The 20,204-nt window shown below is 37.3% G+C and overlaps 1 protein-coding gene across 7 annotated transcripts in view; it reads left to right on the top strand.

The window, feature by feature from the left end:
- CDC42BPB (CDC42 binding protein kinase beta) overlaps window positions 1-20,204 on the top strand; it is a 90,975-nt gene that overhangs the window by 44,248 nt on the left and 26,523 nt on the right. For all 7 annotated transcript variants that reach the window (XM_058027369.1, XM_058027368.1, XM_058027372.1 and 4 more), the window contains exons 4-18: window positions 114-209; window positions 4,507-4,655; window positions 6,588-6,681; window positions 7,980-8,180; window positions 9,045-9,293; window positions 10,254-10,333; window positions 11,305-11,471; window positions 11,560-11,679; window positions 13,506-13,639; window positions 15,405-15,647; window positions 17,168-17,278; window positions 17,732-17,976; window positions 18,141-18,246; window positions 18,761-18,885; window positions 19,643-19,748. In XM_058027369.1, coding sequence (XP_057883352.1) covers window positions 114-209; window positions 4,507-4,655; window positions 6,588-6,681; window positions 7,980-8,180; window positions 9,045-9,293; window positions 10,254-10,333; window positions 11,305-11,471; window positions 11,560-11,679; window positions 13,506-13,639; window positions 15,405-15,647; window positions 17,168-17,278; window positions 17,732-17,976; window positions 18,141-18,246; window positions 18,761-18,885; window positions 19,643-19,748 — 2,226 coding nt within the window. The remainder of the gene's footprint in view (window positions 1-113; window positions 210-4,506; window positions 4,656-6,587; window positions 6,682-7,979; window positions 8,181-9,044; window positions 9,294-10,253; window positions 10,334-11,304; window positions 11,472-11,559; window positions 11,680-13,505; window positions 13,640-15,404; window positions 15,648-17,167; window positions 17,279-17,731; window positions 17,977-18,140; window positions 18,247-18,760; window positions 18,886-19,642; window positions 19,749-20,204) is intronic.

Raw genomic sequence — 20,204 nt, 5'->3', positions numbered from 1 at the left:
GAGACCTCTGTTCAGTAATTTGAAATAATCCCATAAAACATCCATATATATTCATCCTGTGAAAACTACTTGTTGATGTTGACAATGGCTTTTCTCCCCCTCTCTTCCTTTAGACAGCTTGCTTCCGAGAGGAGAGAAATGTCTTGGTGAATGGAGATTGTCAGTGGATTACTACATTGCACTATGCCTTTCAAGATGAGAACTATTTGGTATGTTTGATTCATCAGTAAATAAAAGCTCTGGGTTGTGAAAGAATTTTATTTTTGGTATATTTAAAAAATATTAGTGTATTAAATCCATCCGCCTCATGCCTCACAGCAGTGTTTCAACATTCTTGTTTTCTCCTTGAAGCAAAACTTCAAAAGGACTGACTGTAACTCCAGGAGAGTGAGAAAGTTGTGAAGGACTGTAGTATATAGAGATTTAGTTAAGCATCTTAAACTAACTAATCTCTCTTTGCATAAAAAATACCATGTTAAAATTTAGTATTTTGGATAAGGTTGCAGTTAAGTAATCTGAGATGTGTTAACTCTGTGAAAGTAAGAAATACTTTATTTTAAACTTTAATGATATCTTTTAAAGCAAGATTTTGTTTTAAACTGGCAAAAGTAATTTACAGGTTTGGTATTTTAAAATCCTTAGGGGAAAACATAGCCTTTTTCTTGAAAGTATTTCTATAAAATATGTCTTTAAATCAGCAGATTGGTCATCTCAATAATTTGAGAGACTTTAGAAAACACTTGAAAAGAAAATCTCTACTCCCGTGACATTTCTTTATGATTGGTTACTGCAACTGTGACATACAAACCTGTTTGCTTCAGTCACAGAATACAGCAGAGTCCTGGTTAGGAGCAAAGTCTGTAAAGCCCCAATATTCTGCAGTAGACTGAACCATACAGCTTCCCTGTGGCTGCTTCAGGCTGGGTTTGCAAACCTGCTGTTTCTGTAACATCTGACATAGCTGTAGTGGGAAAGTTTTCACCTTCTAAACACTTTAGTAGCATGGTAGCAAGTCATGAATGTAAATTAGAAAAAATGTATTTATAAAAGGCTGCCAAAGAGTTCAAGAACTAAGCAAGAGTTAGTAAATGATCAAACATTTCCACAGATGCTGAGACAAAACACATTATTTTGTCATGTGTGGAGTATTTTTAGAATAACTATCACATAGGAGGAAAATAAGCAGCCACATCTTAGGCCCTCGTTTACAGGCTATTTCCATTGAATGGTTTGTGATAGGTGCAGATTCTCTATCTCTGGCAGTTTAGTTGTCTCTAGCACTGCCTCATGATTTCACATCAGCTTGTAGCTTCAAATTCCCACAGAAGCAACCTTCAGACTTGCATAAAAACATTCTGTTCTGTATTTCCAAGTAGCTTGTAAGAATGAGCTACCTAAGGAAAAATTGTTAGCTGTGTGAGATAACAAGCAAGAGCAAAGACAGCACAGAGGGGGAATCTTTTCCCAAAGTTCCCAGAGGTGTTTAGATATTGAAGTTCACTTGACAGCAGAATGTAGACATCTAATTTAAGATCCAGTATCTAAGAAGGCAACAGTTCTGCCTGGCAGCCAAAGTCAGCAGATTCCCAGCTTGCCTGAGGTCTGCTCCTGCATGTGCTGAGGTGCTGCCTTCCAATTTGGTCTGTTACTCAGAAACCATCTCCTGGAAGTGTCTGTGCTCACAGATGGAGTGGATCTGCATCTCAGTCACTGTTGTAAATGATGCATGAAGAAAAGGTGAAACACATCAAGAAATCAATTCATCCAAAAAGCTGGACAGAAGGTTCTCTTCTGTACCATGTAGTGCTTGTCCAGGGGCTAAGAGATCTCTGTTCAATTCTCTTTGGAGCTTGAAGAAGTTTATAGCTACATTTTTCTTCATCATGGAGAGTGCTGCCTTGTTACAGAGCCTGGGCAGATTTAGTTTACTTTTTAGCTGTGCTCTTCATCCATGGTCCTTGCAGAATGGAATACAAAGCTGAGAACAAAACAAGAACAGACAACAGAGCTTGGTTTTCCAACCTGGTCCTCTGCAAGAGAAATCTCTAGGTTCCAGTATTTTCTCCCAGTGATGTCTGTGCATTATATCTAATGATTCTTAAATGCAAAACCACATAAGCTAACCCTGAGCAGAGGGAGAGCCTTGTGTCTTCTCCCAGCTAGTGCTCTGCCTCCTCTGGCTGCATGATAAAGGGTTCAGAATGAGACAAAGAAAAAGTACGATACTGACATAGAAAAGTAGTACCTGCCTTTGGAGAGTCTAAAAGTACTTAGTTTTGTTCTCTGCTTTTAGTATTAACTGAGCATTTGATAATGCAAATCTTCTATTTAAGCAAGAAATACAAAGTTCTATGAAATACATATGTTCTGGAGGTCATTTTCTGGTTCTGCTCTTGTGGTTTTAAAACCTTTCAAGTTAATGCATCATGCATTGCTGTTTTCTAAACAGCCAATTTTTAAGTGACATTACACAGAAATGCTGCATAACTTTTTTCTGCTTCTTAAAAAGCTTTCATAAGAAACACAGACTATGTGAAGATGGGTTAAATCAGCCTTTGGTGATTTGGCTGAAACAGATATGATGTAAGTGAAACATAGTCCATGAATATTGAGAACTTGCATGGAACTCCATCTCTTCCAGATTCAGATCTCTTAATTTTGTTTCCCAGTCCCATTCATGAAAAAGGACATATGTGTATTTCCTTGCTGTCAGCCTCTCAAAGGTACTGGGTACTCATGAGAGTATTTTGACATCCTTTTTTCCTTTGATTCCTAACTACTCTCACAGTTCAATGTAGTCACTTCCCTGGAAGAAATTCACTACTGTGAGATTTCAGCATCAGAACAGCTTTTATTTTAACCCCATAAGAAGGGAGAAGCACCTCCTGGCAAGCAGATAATTTTGAATTGAAAGATGAATAAAGTTCTGCTTTCTCAAAGACGAGATGTCACCATCTTTCTGTGATCCAAGTGCCTTCCTTCATGGGTCACCTGAGTTCTTGCTGAGTTATAAATGCTTTGGGAGCTGACAGAAGTGCATTACCCTGTCTCTGACAGAAGATATTTCACTTTCCACAGAAGGTTCTATAAAGCCTCTTTGCCTTGAATTTGAGAGAAAATACTTCAAGATAATACCCCTTGTAGAAGACTGATGGTTTCTGTCTGTAGCAATTTGTTTTCAAATGCAAGTGTTGAGTGTGTACAGTGCTCAGTACATGTTTAAAGTTCCTTGGAGCAATACCCACAGATTGATTTCAACATAAATGATGCAATTTGCTTATCAGATTAAGGAGTAATTTGAGTAAAATAGAGAAAAATATCAAAACTTGTGGCTTTTGGAATCGCTCTTTTAATCCAGAAGATAGTGAGGAAATGACTAGTGTTGCACTTCATGTTCTTTGCATTTCTATCTTCTTTAATTTGTTTCCCTCATGGAAGATGAATCTGTGGCAGGAACAGTGGATTCTAGGTCACTTTACTTTGAGGAGAAAGATGATGACTTTGAAAACTTAATTCCAGAATAAGCCAAGTTAGTCTTAAAACCACATGTCAAATCACCTTGGGAAGCATGGAACAAAATGGCTCAAGACTGGTTGTACTGGATGAAGTCATTATACTTGAAGTGATGGTCTGGACTTAGGTGGATGTTGCTAAGAAATACCTCAAACATAATCCTTGTTTTGTGGTATGAGAAGCAAATAGCATGCCTGAGTCCTTTTCTTTCATGTCACCTTGTCAGTATTGGTCCTTTCCATGGATGGGATGGTGCCTGATTGGCCTAGGAGGCTGTTTGCTTTTTCTCTGAAATACATTCAAAAGAACACCAATGTTTGACTGTTAAATTTCCCACTTTAATGCCTCTGGCTTGACAGTGCTTTTGGCTGGTTATGGGCATCCATGTGTAGTATAGTAATGTACAGTGTCATCAGACTCCTGCCAGCTGTGTTATGCATCCGTGGTGTGGAATGTGCCAAGATGAGTATTTGAAGATGTTGATGTGATAAGTGCCACTTCAGGAGCAATGAGTAGTATTGAAATGGTACCATAGCTAAAAAAGTAATAAAATGTATATTTTAGACTAAGCTGCATCAAATAATGATTTTAACTATATTTTTTTTTCTTTCATCATCCTCTGGAAATTTTCCATTTAAGAGTCGATAACATACATCAGTTTTGGTGATATTAGATCATTTTCTTTGTGATACTAGTTAAGACAGAAATAAACTCATCCTGATTCACTTCTTTGTTGTTGTCATATTTTGTTTGCGTTTTTTTTATCATAAGAACTAAATGCTGGTGTGCCTTTCTTACTGTAATTAATAAAGGAATATGATACATTTTTATACTAAGTAAATAGAAGTAAAACAGAAGACCACCAATTTTGACTGCTTCCCACAGGCACAGAAAAAAGTAGTGAAAGGGGTTTTTTCAGGGATTAACTGATTAATTTTTTTTTTCTTGCCAGCTGTCTCTCAGTACTTGATGGCTTTATTTCTCTATTTTCAGTATCTAGTGATGGACTACTATGTTGGTGGTGACTTGCTGACACTTCTCAGTAAGTTTGAAGACAAGCTCCCTGAAGATATGGCTAGGTTCTACATTGGTGAAATGGTGCTTGCTATACATTCCATACATGAGCTGCATTATGTGCACAGGTAAAATACCTTCTCATTTGGCAAAATATACAGGTACAGTTATTTGAAGTTAATCCCAAATTTACTGCTATGTATACAAATGCGCACAGTAGCCAAAAGCTAACTACTATAGATACATGTTTACTTTATGCTGTAAAATAGCTGTATAAGCTACTTTATTTTAAATATCAAGTTTTGATGGATTGGTATCAGAAGCAGTGACATTTATCTGACTAACCTTTTAAAGTCTGTTCTATTTTTAATCAGGGCTCTTGACTTATTCTCAATTCACTTAATAAATATTTATCTGCCTTTGTCCAAGCAACCTAGAAGTTTGAAGCAGTTTGAAATGGTTTGAACTTTCTACAGAGGTTCAGACATCCTGCAAAATTTATGCACAGTAAGCCCATGATAACATCAGTGCATCTACTTACCTGAGATCATCCTCAAACAGGTTTTCTAATCAGGGGGCATGTGCTGGTCTAATTGTTTTTGCACACAAGATGTGTATTCTGAATCAGTGGCTACCATCAAGTAAGCTTAGATTGTGGTTGGTAGTAGCTGTACAGTTAAAGTTCAAAAAGCATCAGGGATTCTCAGTTATAATGCTTTGAACTCTTCTGTTTGAATTTTGATTGCTGTTTTAAAAATTGAAAAGATGTTTAAACTCTCTAAAACTCTTACGAGTGAATGTGTACAATATTTGGGGATTTAAAAATGTTACAGCCTCAGAGAAGTTCACCAGAGGCACCATTGCACCAATTTCCCAGGAAATTACTGAGCAGCTACATCTTTCACAGGGCTGAATGCAGGTCTGTTGTGGCAATAGCAGTGTGTGGCTCTGTGGCCAAAACACGTGCCTTGAACAGGACATGTGCCAGTGCCCAAGAAATTACTGCTTGGCAACTGGAATGGATCAGGAGGAGGCATGATTGCTCTGGAGAGGGTTTCAAGGACCCTTTAAGGGCTTTTATGACCTGTTAGCTGCAGATAGGAGACAGTGGAGCTCAGAGAGGAGGCACTAAGCCTTTCTGAGCAGCACTGCTGGTCCCTGAGGCGAGTGAGAGCTGCATGCCAAGCAGAGATTGGCTCCTGCTGCAAGTGCCACTGTGAGCACTGTTCTTTAAAAAACAAACAAATCAGTCTATAGTTGTATATTAGTTTTTATAGTCCCCTGCAACTACTGAGCTTGACTTGTGGTTGTGGAATGTTGACAATATCTGGAACTGAAATGTATGGAATAAGTTTAACAATGCAGAATAACTGATTATTTTTTGGGGAAGCACAGTGACCTAGTCCAATTTTCTCAGCACATATTTTTATGTATTATGACAAGTAAATACAGATTTAACATTTAAATTCATGTAGACAGGCATAGATTAGCATTTATTATTTTGTATTAATACTGCTAATGAGCAGTGGTATTAGTGACATTTCAGTAATTAATTTCAGAGCATTAGCCTTTGGTTAAAAAAGGTTAATTCAAGTTTATGTTGGAAAAATGTATCAAGTTGGCAGGCTTTTTACACATATGAGGGCCCTTTGTTAAATCTGTCACGATTTTTCTCATAAATGTCAAGTGTGAAACTGGAATTCAGCACCTTAAAACTGCTTCCACATCTGTGTAGCAAGGTGTATTAGAGCACCTTGTTTTTGTTTACTCCTAGTAATTCTAGTCTCCTTCTTAAAGATGAAACTGAAGGTGTTGTGGAGTTTTTAAGTTTTTCAACACATGTAGTAGCATCTGATACTTCACATTTGAAAAGAAATGCAGATTTTATGGTGCAACCAAACTGGTGGCTTTAAGGTTGGACAGGGGGAGGAGTCATAAACAGTACCAAAAAGAGTTTACATCATTGGGTAAGATTCTGTGTTATTTTGATGCAAGATTAATCTCTGCAAGCAGAGCTAATACTGTATGTTTAAATCCTTTCATTCTGTCTGTTATAACAGGGACATAAAGCCTGATAATGTTCTTTTGGACATGAACGGCCACATACGACTGGCAGACTTTGGGTCCTGTCTGAAAATGAGTGAAGATGGCACAGTATGTATGAAGCTACATTTATTTGGGTTGCTGATAGTGGGACCTTCTGAGTGAGTTGTGGGTTTTAAAGAGATTAGACATCATCAGGGATGTGATAGATTGTGAACTTTCTGACACACTAAAAATAGAGGGTGCAGTATAACTCAACATACTTAAATGAGTTTTTGAAATCTTTAATTTCCTTATTTTACAGGCTGCTAACTTTTCAAATTACCCTTTGCTATATTTTTCTGGTTTTCACTCTTTCTTCTAATGGCCATTTGAGTCCAAGGGGGTAGAGTGAGTCACCATCCCTGTAGATATCAAAAAGATGTGGATGTGGTACTTGGGCCACACAATTTAGGTGGACTTGGCAGTGCTCAGTTAACAGCTGGGTATAATGATCCTGAAGATCTTTTCCAACCTAAATGATTGTCTTGATTCTACAATTAATAAGCAGTTTGTTTTGTATGCCTTTGACAAATTGAACAGCAACATGATGGTAATTGGCCATCTTGTGCAGCAGATTGGATTTACCTCAAAAGGCTGAATTGCTTGTGACAGGTTTTGTTTGTTTTGCCTCATTTAGGGCACTTCCAGGGGTGCCAGTCCTGCCAAAGTATGGCATCGTTCACTGGTTTTGGCACAAACTCACATCTTGTTGAGGTTCTTTAGTCATAAAATGTCTGTCAAAGCTTTACCATAAAAAATGTAAGTGAAAGCCATTAGAATTGAGAACGTATTCCTGGAGATTAGTCTGCCCTGATGGTCAGGGCTTCCCTACTACTTGTGCACTGAGTAATTTCTCCACCTTATTCCTGTAGCACATCCAGTGGCACATTAGGCAATAAACATTTGACTGATTTCTGACATAATAAAACTTACCCAGAAAATTTGTTCTATGAACTTCAAATGAAACTGTAAAATTCAGGGGTAGGACCTGATCTCCCTACTTACTCATTTTTCATTTCAAGTTCTGGGCAGCAAATTGCAGTTTGAAAATATAAACCAACACAAAGGAAAAATATATTTTGTCTTTCTGCTTTCTCAGTATTATTTCACTGTGATTATTTTGGGTATCTGCTCTGTTCAGAATAAAACATATCAACTGATTTTATGTAGCAGTAGAATGGAACTTAATCTTTGCAGTCTTTGTTACTTTCTTATTATTTCCTTTGTTATGTTGCTGTGAATTTATGAATCTTTTCCTTCTCCAGAACCATGTTGTGGTGTCTCTGTCAGAAATATTAGTGTTTGAGTAAAACAGTTGCTGAGAGAAACTGGAAACTTATGAAAATTATGTTTGCCTTATTTTTAAGGTACAGTCATCAGTAGCAGTGGGTACTCCTGACTACATCTCTCCTGAGATACTGCAAGCAATGGAAGATGGAATGGGGAAATATGGGCCTGAGTGTGACTGGTGGTCACTGGGTGTCTGCATGTATGAAATGCTCTATGGTGAAACACCCTTCTATGCAGAGTCACTGGTGGAAACCTATGGGAAGATTATGAATCATGAAGTAAGAACTGCATTAAATCTCTTGTGTTCTGAGTTTAGGTTTACTGAGAAACTTATTACTTAAGGATATTGAAATTACGGTAGTTGTTTGCTTTTTCACAGTGTTTTAGATTGATGTTGTGTAGGTTTGCTGGTTCAGGTTTTAGGAATCTTGCTTCTCTGAACTGCAGAAATTTAATTTTGACAAATTGAAATTTTTCTCTAAATGCTGAATTTTTTGTTGGAAAATCTAAGCAGTCATCACAAATCAAAATTAAAATCTACTCCAATTTCTTCAGTCTAGAGCAATTTCAGTTGTTAGTGGTAATTACAATCTTTAGATATTATGCTTGTTTATGAATATAAATATTTCCTAAATGCAAATTATATATTGGTAAGAAATACAGGTAGTTAACCTATATATTTAAAAAATACATTCTTAAATATGACAACATAAAGAACTGACTAACATCATGGGGTTTTAAAAGTTGAAATTAATTTAATCTCCAGGAGATCAGTGGACCTCTGACAAAGAATACCAGTCTCCCTTTATTGTATGATCTTTAATATATTGCAGTGTGTAAAAATCCTGGTGTGTCTTAAAAAAAATTTGCTTTTCCTAACAGAGTTATTGTAATCACAGATCAAACAGATCATTTTTAAAAGAAATTGAAAAGTTATTTATTGTACTTGAAATCAAATCTAAGACAAAAAGTCTGTCATTGAATGTATTGAATTGTACTCTGTCATTGCTCGCTGTAACTAGAACAATATTTGACTGTTAATTTCATTTTATTGGTGTAGTTCAATAGTTTTTTTGAAACTACAATTGTAAGTTTTGGAATTATTTCCTTCTCTAAAACTTTCTGTTTGTTTTGTTTTCTAGGAACGATTTCAGTTTCCATCCCATGTTACAGATGTATCTGAAGAAGCAAAAGATCTTATTCAGAGACTTATCTGCAGCAGAGAGCGTAGGCTGGGACAAAATGGAATAGAGGATTTTAAATCTCATGCATTTTTTGAAGGACTTAATTGGGACAACATCCGAAACCTAGAAGCACCTTACATTCCAGAAGTCAGCAGTCCTTCTGACACCTCAAACTTTGATGTAGATGATGATGTACTAAGAAATCCAGTAAGTCTTTGTTTTTAGATATTACTAATGGAAGTATGCATCCTTGCTGCACTGTAAGGTAGTAGTGAGAACTTACTTCAAAATAAAGAGAGAGATGAAAAATAAGTCACTCCAAATGTGAAAAATTCAAGTTTTTCATCTCTTGGCATTTTGTGTTATCAGAAATCATAAGCTGCTTTTTTAAGTGGTAGCATTTGCCAGACTGTATTACTGTTACATGGTCAAAGTTAAAACATGTTTAGGTAGGGATAAAAGCCTCTTAGTTGCCCTTTCAGTTTACCTTAGCAGGGAGCTAGTATTTGGATTTATGCTTTTGCAAAGGTGAAAAAAAAAATCTGTCTTTACAAATACACATATATTCTCTGTGTAGCTTGCAAGCACAGCTGCCCAAGTGAGAGGACTTATCCTGCTACTTCTCCACTGATTTAAGAAGCAGGAAGCTGGTTCTTGGAGTAGGGAACATTGGTGTTGCACTCCTCCATTTCTGTTTCTTGTAGTTTACAAATGGTTCAGGAGGAGTAGAGAGCTTTTGTGGTAATTTTTTCACCGGTTTGTATTTCAAGAAATCGGGAGCTTTTGGCACGTTATTTGATTGCATGTCTGACAGTAACTAAAACACTAAGACTAACAGCATGCATTTTGGTGCCAGGTCACTTTTAATTAGGAACTTGAAATTTTGGGTTTCCTTTTACTGGCTGCATTGTGCTTTGAACTTGTTGAAATGCTGCCCTTTCAAGTGCCAGTTGAGGAGGCTCCGAAATTCAAGTTGTTCTATTAGGCGACCTAATCTGAAATAAAGCTTGTCCAGAGGCAGTGGAGCATGACTGCCAATTGTCAGTTGGTGTATTAAGAAAAATCTTTCCATTAGCTGTCTCTCTTTTAGCTGTTGAGGCTCAATGAAATGCCTTTCACTCTGTATGTGTTCTCTCTTGGGTTTTCATGCACATTGTTTTCATGCAGGAAGTGGTGCCACCAAGTTCTCATACAGGCTTTTCTGGGCTGCATTTGCCATTCGTTGGCTTTACATACACAACGGACAGGTAAGCAGAGGATATGTTTTATAAATAAACTTGTTTCCCAAAGGCAGCTGATTCCTGGGAATTTTCATTTTTATAAATATATAGAAAGGGTGATGTACACAGGTATACATGTGGCCCAACATTTATTCCTTGTTTGTTTTTTTTTCAAATGTCTGAACATATTTTGATCCTGTTTGCCAAGATTAGGTGCTTTTGTATTTAATATTTTATATATTTGAAATGAAAGAAAGTTAAGGGATTAGATGTGTCAACTGCAGTTCCTTCATTGAGAGGCTGAGAGCAAGTCTTGTCCACATTGGACATCTGCCAGGAACTGTTCAGGATTATCTCATTGCTCTACTGTCCTGCTGGTAGACCAAGTTAACACAGAGGGTTCTGAGCATGGACAAAGTGGCTCACTTTGCATATCTTTGAAATGGCCTCTATCTGACTTCAGAGATCTCTCAAACATATGCTTGTCTCTGATCTTAGGGTATTCTGACCTGTTTGTTATTCCCTTATTTCTCTTTGCTGGGATTTGTTACCCCAGGAACCCAAAACATGTATGTCATTCTTTTCACAGTGAGATCATGTGAAACATTAACTTAAATCTTTGCCATGCTTTAAACTAAACATTTGGGGTTGTCCCTCAGCTGTCTCAGTGCAGGTACACTTACCTGCTTCCATTTCTGCAAGGAACCTGTAACCTTTGGCATGGGAGAGTTAACATTTTCAGTCATTTAGGCAGTTTGTGAAGTCAAGGTATACCTGCATCTTTGAAGTTCTGCATGCAGGTATTTTAATTCTACAGCAGCATGCACAGTAGCTTGGGAGTAATAACTTTACCCTGAGAATTATCTCTACAGTAACAATTACTGCACTAATTGTACTTGTAAATTTAAGGTGCATATTTGGTGGAATCCCAGCATGTCCCAGCTATAGACTGCTGTGAGTATTTATTAAAATGTCCTAACTTATGTATTTCTTTTCAGCTCTTTATCTGATAGAGGCACTTTAAAGAGTGTGCTGCAGTCTGACACTGTAACCAAAGACACGGATGTACAGCGAGACTTAAAGAACACTTCACAAATAGAAGGCTATGAAAAGAAAATACGGAAATTAGAGCAAGAAAAGCAGGATTTGAACAGAAAACTGCAAGGTTAGTGTTAATTTTTGTTTGGATTCTTAGTTCTGCTCATTGGAATATATTCTATTGAAAATCTTTTCCTTTCTTTTTGGATTTTAAGAATCTGCAGAGACAGTGCAGAACCTCCAAGGTCCAGTGTGTGTTACAGCCAATACAAGCCGTGATAAGGAGATTAAAAAATTAAATGAAGAAATTGAACGGTTGAAGAACAAATTAACAGGTAAGCCTCTGGCATGGTAATTACAGTAATGCAATTTATTTTGCAATAAGTAGAATTAATGCTCTTCAGCTGTTTAAAAAACAAAGGGTGTTTTAAAGCCTTGTTCAATAATAAGAGGCATTTCAGTTTTTTCCAGATGAGTGCTTAACTAGTTCTTCCACTTGCTTGGCTTGATAACACATATACTAGCATGGGAAGTTCAGAGTGTGATGAATTGTGTGGATGGATTTAATTAAATATTTTGTGTGATATCCATTTCCCTAAAAATTTCAGGAGATCCTCTTCTCTTACTCCTCCATTTGGGGAGAGTATTGTGTTGGAGAGGTTTTACTTGGAGGCAGGTGCAAGAGACAGGAGACAGAAGTCTGGTTGCTCTTTAGTAACATAAAGGAGTAGATGGGGGATGTGTAATAGTAGTTCACATTTAAATATTTCTGAGCTTCTGCTCCCTTTGTGTTTCTGTGTTTGGTGATGCATTAATTAGGAAGCACTGAGCATTGCAGAAAAACAAATACTGGCATCTGTCCTGAGGGAAGACTGACTCACCCATATCACTGAAATTCTGTTGCTTGACAATGCTATTAGTTTATCCATGCAGACCTCCTGTTAGCACCTAATTTTTAAGTAGGAATCAGTGATAAACAAAATGGTAGTTTTGAATCCTAATGACTTGGCTGAGTTTTATAGAGGCCTGTATATTGTGAGTTCAGATGCTAAGTTGCTGATGCTGATTTTTTTTAGAATATCCTTTCCTGATTTCATTTGACAATATACCCTTTTTGTAGGTGTATGCACTGCAAAAATCAGCTCTGTTCTTCTACACAGATTATCTTCCCAAAAAAAGCTATTTTTGTGTGTTCTGAAATTAGGTTTGAGTCACAATAGTTAGATTAATGCTCTGCTTTTGCAAAGGGTTCAGGTTTATCTAGTTCTTCAGTGATGTCCTGTTAAATATAAATACTAACAATATGTTCTTATTTAAAAAGAATAATGACATTGGTTCATATAGGGTGGGAGGAAGTTTGTTCTGAAGTGAGGAAAGGAATAATACTTCAAGCATTAAGCAGTGCTTGGGATCCTGAATACTTAGGTCCATTTTCCTGTTCTGCCATAGATACCAGTGGAACTTGAGTGACACAGTTATTCCCTGTGAAATTTCTTACATATTTCTTTAGTAGAAGTGGTAATTAAAACCAAATAGAGAATGGCAGCTCGTTTTCTTAGAATTGGTAAGACTGAGCAGGAGTATATAAAGGTGGCTGTGTTGGATGTTTTGCACTTAAAACCAATAATTTCAAATGAAATTTGTTTCTTTGTCATTGAAATTAATGTGAGAACAAGCTGCCAGGAGTATGATCAGTCAGGTCTCCAGGTTACCTTGTGCAGAATGGTATTTCTTTCCCAAACTATTCATTAGTTCTTATCTAGAAAATAAATAGTCTTTGCTTGTCTTGCTGGATGCAGTAATGACTGTTGCCTTTTTGTTGCGTAAGGAAAACTGTTTAGGAAACACATTATGAGAACTGGAATTGAAACATTTCAAGTTTATTTTACGGTTTTCTAGGGCTAGAAGTTGCATTCCTCAAAAACAAAACAAAGCCTTGTGCTGAGGCTTTTTCCTTTAGAGATCACAATCTTTGGGGCTGAGAAAAATAAAATTATTTTGAGGTATCAATATCCCAAAGTTATTTTAAATGGTCTAAAATGGTGGGGATAGGAAAGAAGTTGATTTTCCAAGCAAAGTGATGCCAATTTGCATGAGTAATTGGCTTGTGTTATTGCTGTTCATTTGGGACCAGTTGCCTCTAATATGTATTTATCTACAGATATAAGTAAACTGGAAGCACAGCTTGCAGATGCAGTGGCTTTTCGACAAGAGCATGAAGACTCCATACACAAGTTGAAAGGACTAGAAAAGCAGTGCAGAGTACTGAGGCAAGAAAAGGAGGACCTTCATAAGGTACGTTTTAAAATGGTTATGTAAAGTAGTTCTAAAACAGTTACTCTGTGATTGCAGTTTTAGTGTTTTAAATGCTGCTTTTTAAAACGATGCAGAGATGTTAGGGAACCTGTTCAGCAGTACAGTAGCTTTCCAAAGTATCACACTCTTATTTTTTGGAAGTTGATGGGCTTACTGTTTCAAATGTGTTCTGCTAGATTAAACAAACACCTAAAGAATTAAGCTTTAAGAATTTACACCTAAGAGAACAAACACCTTTTAGAACAAACACCTTTAAGAACAAACACCTAAGAATTTAAGCTTAATTAAAATTAAGGTTTTAATTAAGCTGTTTAATTATTCTTAACTGTTTCAGTAGAAGTCTGAGGCAATCAAGAGAGACTTCAGAGCCTTGGGATGACTTGTTGAGGGATCAGGAGCTCAAGTATTATTCTCCTCTATTCCCTCATCTTTCAGGGGATGATGAGGGAGGAAACAGCCCCAGCAGACACCTGGCTGGTGTCCCTGGCAGAATTAGGGGTTTTTGACCATAGGTCAGTTCACATGACACCAGGGCCTGCTGGTGACATTTGGGGTACACCTGTCTATTTAGGGGAAAAGAATCTTTGCACGGAAGTTAGCAGAGCTCATTGAAAGAGCCCATTTACTCTTTCTTTATACCAAAAGGTTAATTATTGCTCAAGGTTAATGATGACTTTTATGTAATCATTGAGTTTATTTTCTGCTGTGTAAATTATCCCTTTGTTCGCTTCCTTAAATTTAGCAGTGTTTCAGATTTAAGTCAGCAACATATTTTGTAGTAAAGTAAATAGGGATTTGTATATGCTACCTACCACTCTCAATAGTAGTAAAAGAAGCTACCTATATTGGAATAACTAGTTTTGCAAAAGTCTACCAGCCATATTGTTCCTGAGCATTCATATGGATCCAAAAGTAATGCATGGGCCAGAATTACTGGGCTGTTTCTGCACTAGAATTTAACAGTCTTTCTTCTGTCTGTTAATCACCAGTAGGGATTATTTGCCAGTGTATAAGTAGCAGAGAAGGTGGATCTTTTAGTCTGAGCACATGCATTTTGGGAATTTAATCTTCCTGCAATGCTCCTACTAATGGCAGAAATTTTTAGAATTCCCTTGTACAGTATACATTTATTTTGTTGTGTCATTCTGCTCTTATTTTTTTCCTTCGACTCTCGAATAATTTTATGTCAAACATTCCATTTGTATTTTAATCCTGTTAATTTTTGTGAACTACTTTCCGTAAAGAAAATAGTTTTTATACTTTCAATTAAGGTATTAAGGGTTTCACAATTTGTGTTAAGGAATCTTCCTCAGTTTTCTGAAAAATCTCACATTTGCTGCAGCCCCTCAGTGCTGGTACAATGTATTTGATGTTGCTCCTGAATCTCCTGTCTTCTGAAGCATTCCTTTAAACAAGGTTACAAATGTGCAGGTACATGGCGGTAATGTAAAATCAAATTATTTGGAAGTGAGGTGACTTTGTGTATTCACATTTATAAAAAAGACTTGTGGGATACCAAAGGTAGCTTTGGAGCTGCCACACTAGAAGCAGAGTAATGGCTGCCTTTGTATGTCACTGCAGTTGCCTAGCTAAACAATTGTGTAAATTAAGAATTAGAAATCTTTAGTAGTTTTATGAGGTGGTCAAAACAAGCTTATGTAGGTCTAGTTTCTTTTCTTCTTGGAAAGAATTATATGGAGTTCAAATTTCTTTTTTTTTTCTTTTTTTTTTTTTTTGAAACCAGCAACTTGTAGAAGCCTCAGAGAGACTAAAGATGCAGTCCAAAGAGCTGAGGGATGCCCACCAGCAAAGGAAGCTGGCTGTGCAGGAGTTCTCTGAGCTCAGTGAGAGGATGGGGGACCTGCGCTCCCAGAAGCAGAAGCTGTCCCGGCAGCTCCGCGACAAAGAGGAGGAGCTGGAAGTGAGCATGCAGAGAATCGACGCTCTGCGCCAGGACGTCCGAAAGTCTGAGAAGATGAGAAAAGAGGTAGCTTGATAAAATAGTAATAAAATAGCTAGCACTCATGTGTTTCAGCTGCTGCTTACCCTGTACCTCCTGTGTGATTGTATGGATAAATTGGGAGTGTCTTCTGGGGGTTTCGTGGGGTTTTTATTTGCACTCAGACTGATTTGAGTATTGAGGAAAGTATTCTTGCTGTATGCCCAGTTTATTAGTTCTGGTGTTTGGATTCTTGTAGAGTCTTGACTCATAGTCAGCTTGAAACCTGTAAAGCTCAGTGAATGTCTTCATATGCTCTGAGGTTGGAGTATTCTGACTTCACTTAACACAATGTTTCTCTTCAGCTGAAATGAGGAATAGTGATACAAAACTAAATACATTATTTTCCTTCCTCTGTAGTTGTGTCATTGTAAGAGTAATATCTTTAAGCAAGCTACTTTCCAATTAGTATTCTAGGCAGTTTATAGTTTTCCATGAGATGAAGTGAATAGCCAGAAGAGAACATAAGAAAAAATTTATGTGGTTAATCTGGAGTGTTTTAATCCCTGAAAAATCATGATGTTTTCTGCATGCTCTGGGTGAAAGAGAAGAGAAATTCAATAGCTCTATAAGCTAGAAAACTTGTGGCAAATTGAAGGGTAGTCTATGAAAATGTAGTGGATAATGAAGTTTCTAAGGCTTTTCTCCACGAACAAGATATGATAGTCAACTAGGAATTGATGAATTGGTGTGGCATCTCATCTCTAGAGCAGAGTGCAGCAGGCATTCAAGTGTTGTTGCTAATGCAGTTAAATACTTTCATGCAGAGCTTTAAAAATCTCCTGTCTTTGTTCTTAAAAATTCCTCTGTTCTCGCTTTCATAACAGTTGTATCAATCTTGTCCCACAGTTCTAAGTACAATCCTTTTAAAAACAGCTTTGCTAGTTCAATTTGAACATAGAAAAACAAATCTTACTTTTCCTGTCAGGGTATGAAACTGTACTGTTATTGCTTGAATTCCAGCAGTTGCCTTAGTTGCCACTAAATCTAAATTGTCTTTCTGGTAAGCTTTCCGAAGTCAATAAATGAATGATCACGCTTATTTTGTTCCATAATTGCAAAGTAAAAATATTCAGTGTTCATATTTAAAGTGTTTTGCAGTAACTTGGTTTAAAGGTTGATATTTTTAAGCTGCCTTACTTAGATACTGAGCCATTGAGCTGACCTGTAAATGTGGGAGACTTTTCTCTTTCTCAGCTGCAGAGTCTTCCTAGTGCCATTTCCTTCTCTTTTCTGTAATAGAAGCTGTGCAGTTATCCCTGAATGGGCTTGATGTAGTTCACATCAGTACAAAGAGTCATAAAATAATAGTTCTCTGCATGTGACAGATGGATGCCTGAATCACTGAAGGCAAAACAATTATCATGACATTCTGAGATGGTTGTTATAGTGGTATAACTTAAAATAGAAATAAGTAAAACTTGCTGCTAGGCCGTATGGAGGAAAGGAAATGAATGATCCAGATAGTGTTATCTTGTGCTGAAATGACCTAAAATGACTCTTCACAGCTGGAAGCCCAACTTGAAGAAGTCGTAGCAGAAGCATCAAAAGAACGCAAGCTCCGTGAGCACAGCGAGGTTTTCTCCAAACAACTGGAAAATGAACTGGAAGCTCTAAAGGTTACATGGTTTTTGACAAATATTTATTCATGGTCTAGAAGCTGCAATAGTTTGGCTTACTGAACTGTTGATACCAATGGGAGACTTAAAAACTGCAGCACTACTGGAAATCTGACCTAACCCATCCAGATTTATTTGCCTTTTTTGCTTGAAAACCTTTACTTGCTGGGTACTAATGTCTTGAAAATGCTCAGTTTATATAATTTCTAAGCAGCTAGTAAACCAATGTGATCCAAATTTGTTACCTCTGCAAGCCATTTCAACCCCTTATTTGGGTCATGTAAGCAGAGCAGTCATCTACGATGCTTGGGGACAGGCACCTTTTAAATCACTCCGTGCCCAAATAAAAATTTTTCCAAAGGGCCACCAACTGGCCAATTCTGACTTTTAAGAATATACTCAAAATAAAAAGATCATAGCTTCTCCCTCATGGCTTCTCCTCTTGTTTTGCAGTTGAAGCAGGGAGGCCGGGCAGCTGGTGCCACACTGGAACATCAGCAGGAGCTTTCCAAAGTTAAGTCTGAGCTGGAAAAGAAAATCTTGTTTTATGAAGAGGAGTTGGTCCGACGAGAAGCGTCACATGTTTTGGAAGTGAAAAATGTGAAAAAGGAAGTACATGATTCAGAGAGCCATCAGCTTGCGCTCCAGAAAGAGATCATGATATTAAAGGATAAATTAGAGAAAACAAAGCGAGAGAGGTAAGCTTTTGGGCATGCTCCCCTCACTGTGGATTTCTTTTTGTTGCATGGGTGCCTGTGCAGGCTGGTATTTCACCCTAACTCTGTTTATTCCTTTTTGAAAATCCTAGTCTATAGGTTCAGCAATGTGACAATGTGTTTCTATTTCTTGCCCTTCTCTTAAGGCACAGTGAAATGGAGGAAGCAGTAGGAACAATGAAGGAGAAATACGAACGTGAAAGATCTATGCTCTTGGAAGATAACAAAAAATTAACAACAGAAAATGAGAGGGTAATTATTTCAGGAAACATATAATTCTTACTTCATTAGTCTCTGATGTTGAAATAGTCTATTCACTGATCAGAACAGGATCTGTGAGTATTCAGGCACTCTCTCAATTTTAAAAACTTCATTTTTGCCATATAAATATTAGAGATTTGGCTGCATAGATACTTTATTATCTTGCTACTCTGCTCTTTGGGGGATTGATTCCCATAATTAAGAGGACACCACCCTTGTTGACTCTTGATGAAGACTACAAAGAGAGGAAATCATTGACACACACTGCCTGCCTTCCTGGTGGTTTACAGTTAAACCTTATTTCTCTCCAACCTCTACACTTGATTTTTTGGTTTCCCTTATTTTAAATTATTTTATGTGAACTAATAGTTTCACAAAAAGGATGCCCATCCAGATAGCCCAGGATGGTCTTGTTTGTTCAGGTTCTAAAGGTGTGTAAGCATACACATATATAAAAAGTCTGAAACTGACCTAAGTCACAAGTGAAACTAACTTCTTGTTTCAGCTCTGCTCCTTCGTGGACAAGCTAACAGCACAGAACAGACAGCTGGAAGATGAGCTCCAAGATCTAGCAGCAAAGAAGGAGTCTGTTGCTCACTGGGAAGCTCAGATTGCAGAAATCATTCAATGGTATGTGCTGGTTAGAGATCCAGATATGGCCACTTTCAGCTTCTGAAATACTGCTTGGTTTTGTTTTTGTTTTTTTGTTTTTTTTTGTTTTTTTTTTTAACATATAGCTAGGCCTTTTTTGTGTCTGAGACCAGCAAAAGCATGGTACTTTTGAGTGCTGATTTTGTTAAAATTGCCAGATGCCACTGAAACAAGTAGAGTCAGGGTGTCAACTTTCTTCAGTCTCTAAAGTGATTGTTAAATCGTCCAATTTGGAATATTTTGATAAATTCATTCAGGAAGTGGCCAGGATTTTAAAGGTCAGCATTAGCATATAGAACCTCACTAGCTGTACTAGAGCACTTAGTACTTCCACTCTTCTCATCTATATAATTCACTGTTCTAGCAAGCTGTGTGCAAGAATTTCAGCTTGCAAAACAAAAAGGACTGGAAGGTAGCCCTTACAAAAATTGAGAAAGTAATATGCAGATAATTTTCAAATAACAGCAAATCTCTGCAGAACTCTTCCTAATGGAAAAAGGGAGGTTTCAGTTTCCGTAGCAACTGCCACAATCAAGAAAATCAGATAAAAGAAAAATTTAAGGCAGGCAATCTGGGATGCATTCAGTTTTGTGTTGCTGGGAGAGTTTTCCCTGCTCTGTTTGTTCCTGTTATGTCCCTAAACCCAGTGCAGACACTCTGATAATTTGGCGGTACAGTATTTGGTGCTGTGAGCCATGAAACTGCTAATTTATGGGTTTTTGTAATTGCACAACAGGGTGAGTGATGAGAAGGATGCTCGTGGCTATCTCCAAGCATTAGCTTCAAAGATGACAGAAGAACTGGAATCGCTGAGAAGTTCCAGTCTGGGGTCACGAACACTGGTAAGGAAAGAAGAAACATTCAGGATGTTCTGGGCATGTCTGAGAAGCTGCATTGTTGTGCCTAAAGATAATTAATCCTCTGCTCTGCTTTATAGTTTTTTAGGTACTGCTTGCAAAGCCAAGTAGGTAATCTGATCAGAATTTGATCATTACAGGGGGCAGTTGTTTCATTCTAGTTACTGCCATCACAGATATTATACACTACAGAGAAGAAAAGAAATAATAACTTAAACCATTAAAGGGAATACAGAAATATACCATGTTATGCACAATTGAATAATTGCTGTTACAGCAAGACAACAAAGTAAGTTTTCTTCTGTGAAAAAATATTATCTGGCTTATGCCAATAGAAACTAGGGACACAGAGAGAATATGGCTTTATTTACATGCAGAACAATGAGACATTTGTGCCATAATTTTCCCATACAGTAGTAACATGAATTCCCCAAAATTTAA

Source organism: Melospiza georgiana, chromosome 6 (assembly GCF_028018845.1).
Source record: "Melospiza georgiana isolate bMelGeo1 chromosome 6, bMelGeo1.pri, whole genome shotgun sequence".
NCBI classification, from domain to species: domain Eukaryota; kingdom Metazoa; phylum Chordata; class Aves; order Passeriformes; family Passerellidae; genus Melospiza; species Melospiza georgiana.
This window is presented reverse-complemented; position numbering and strand designations above follow the sequence as displayed.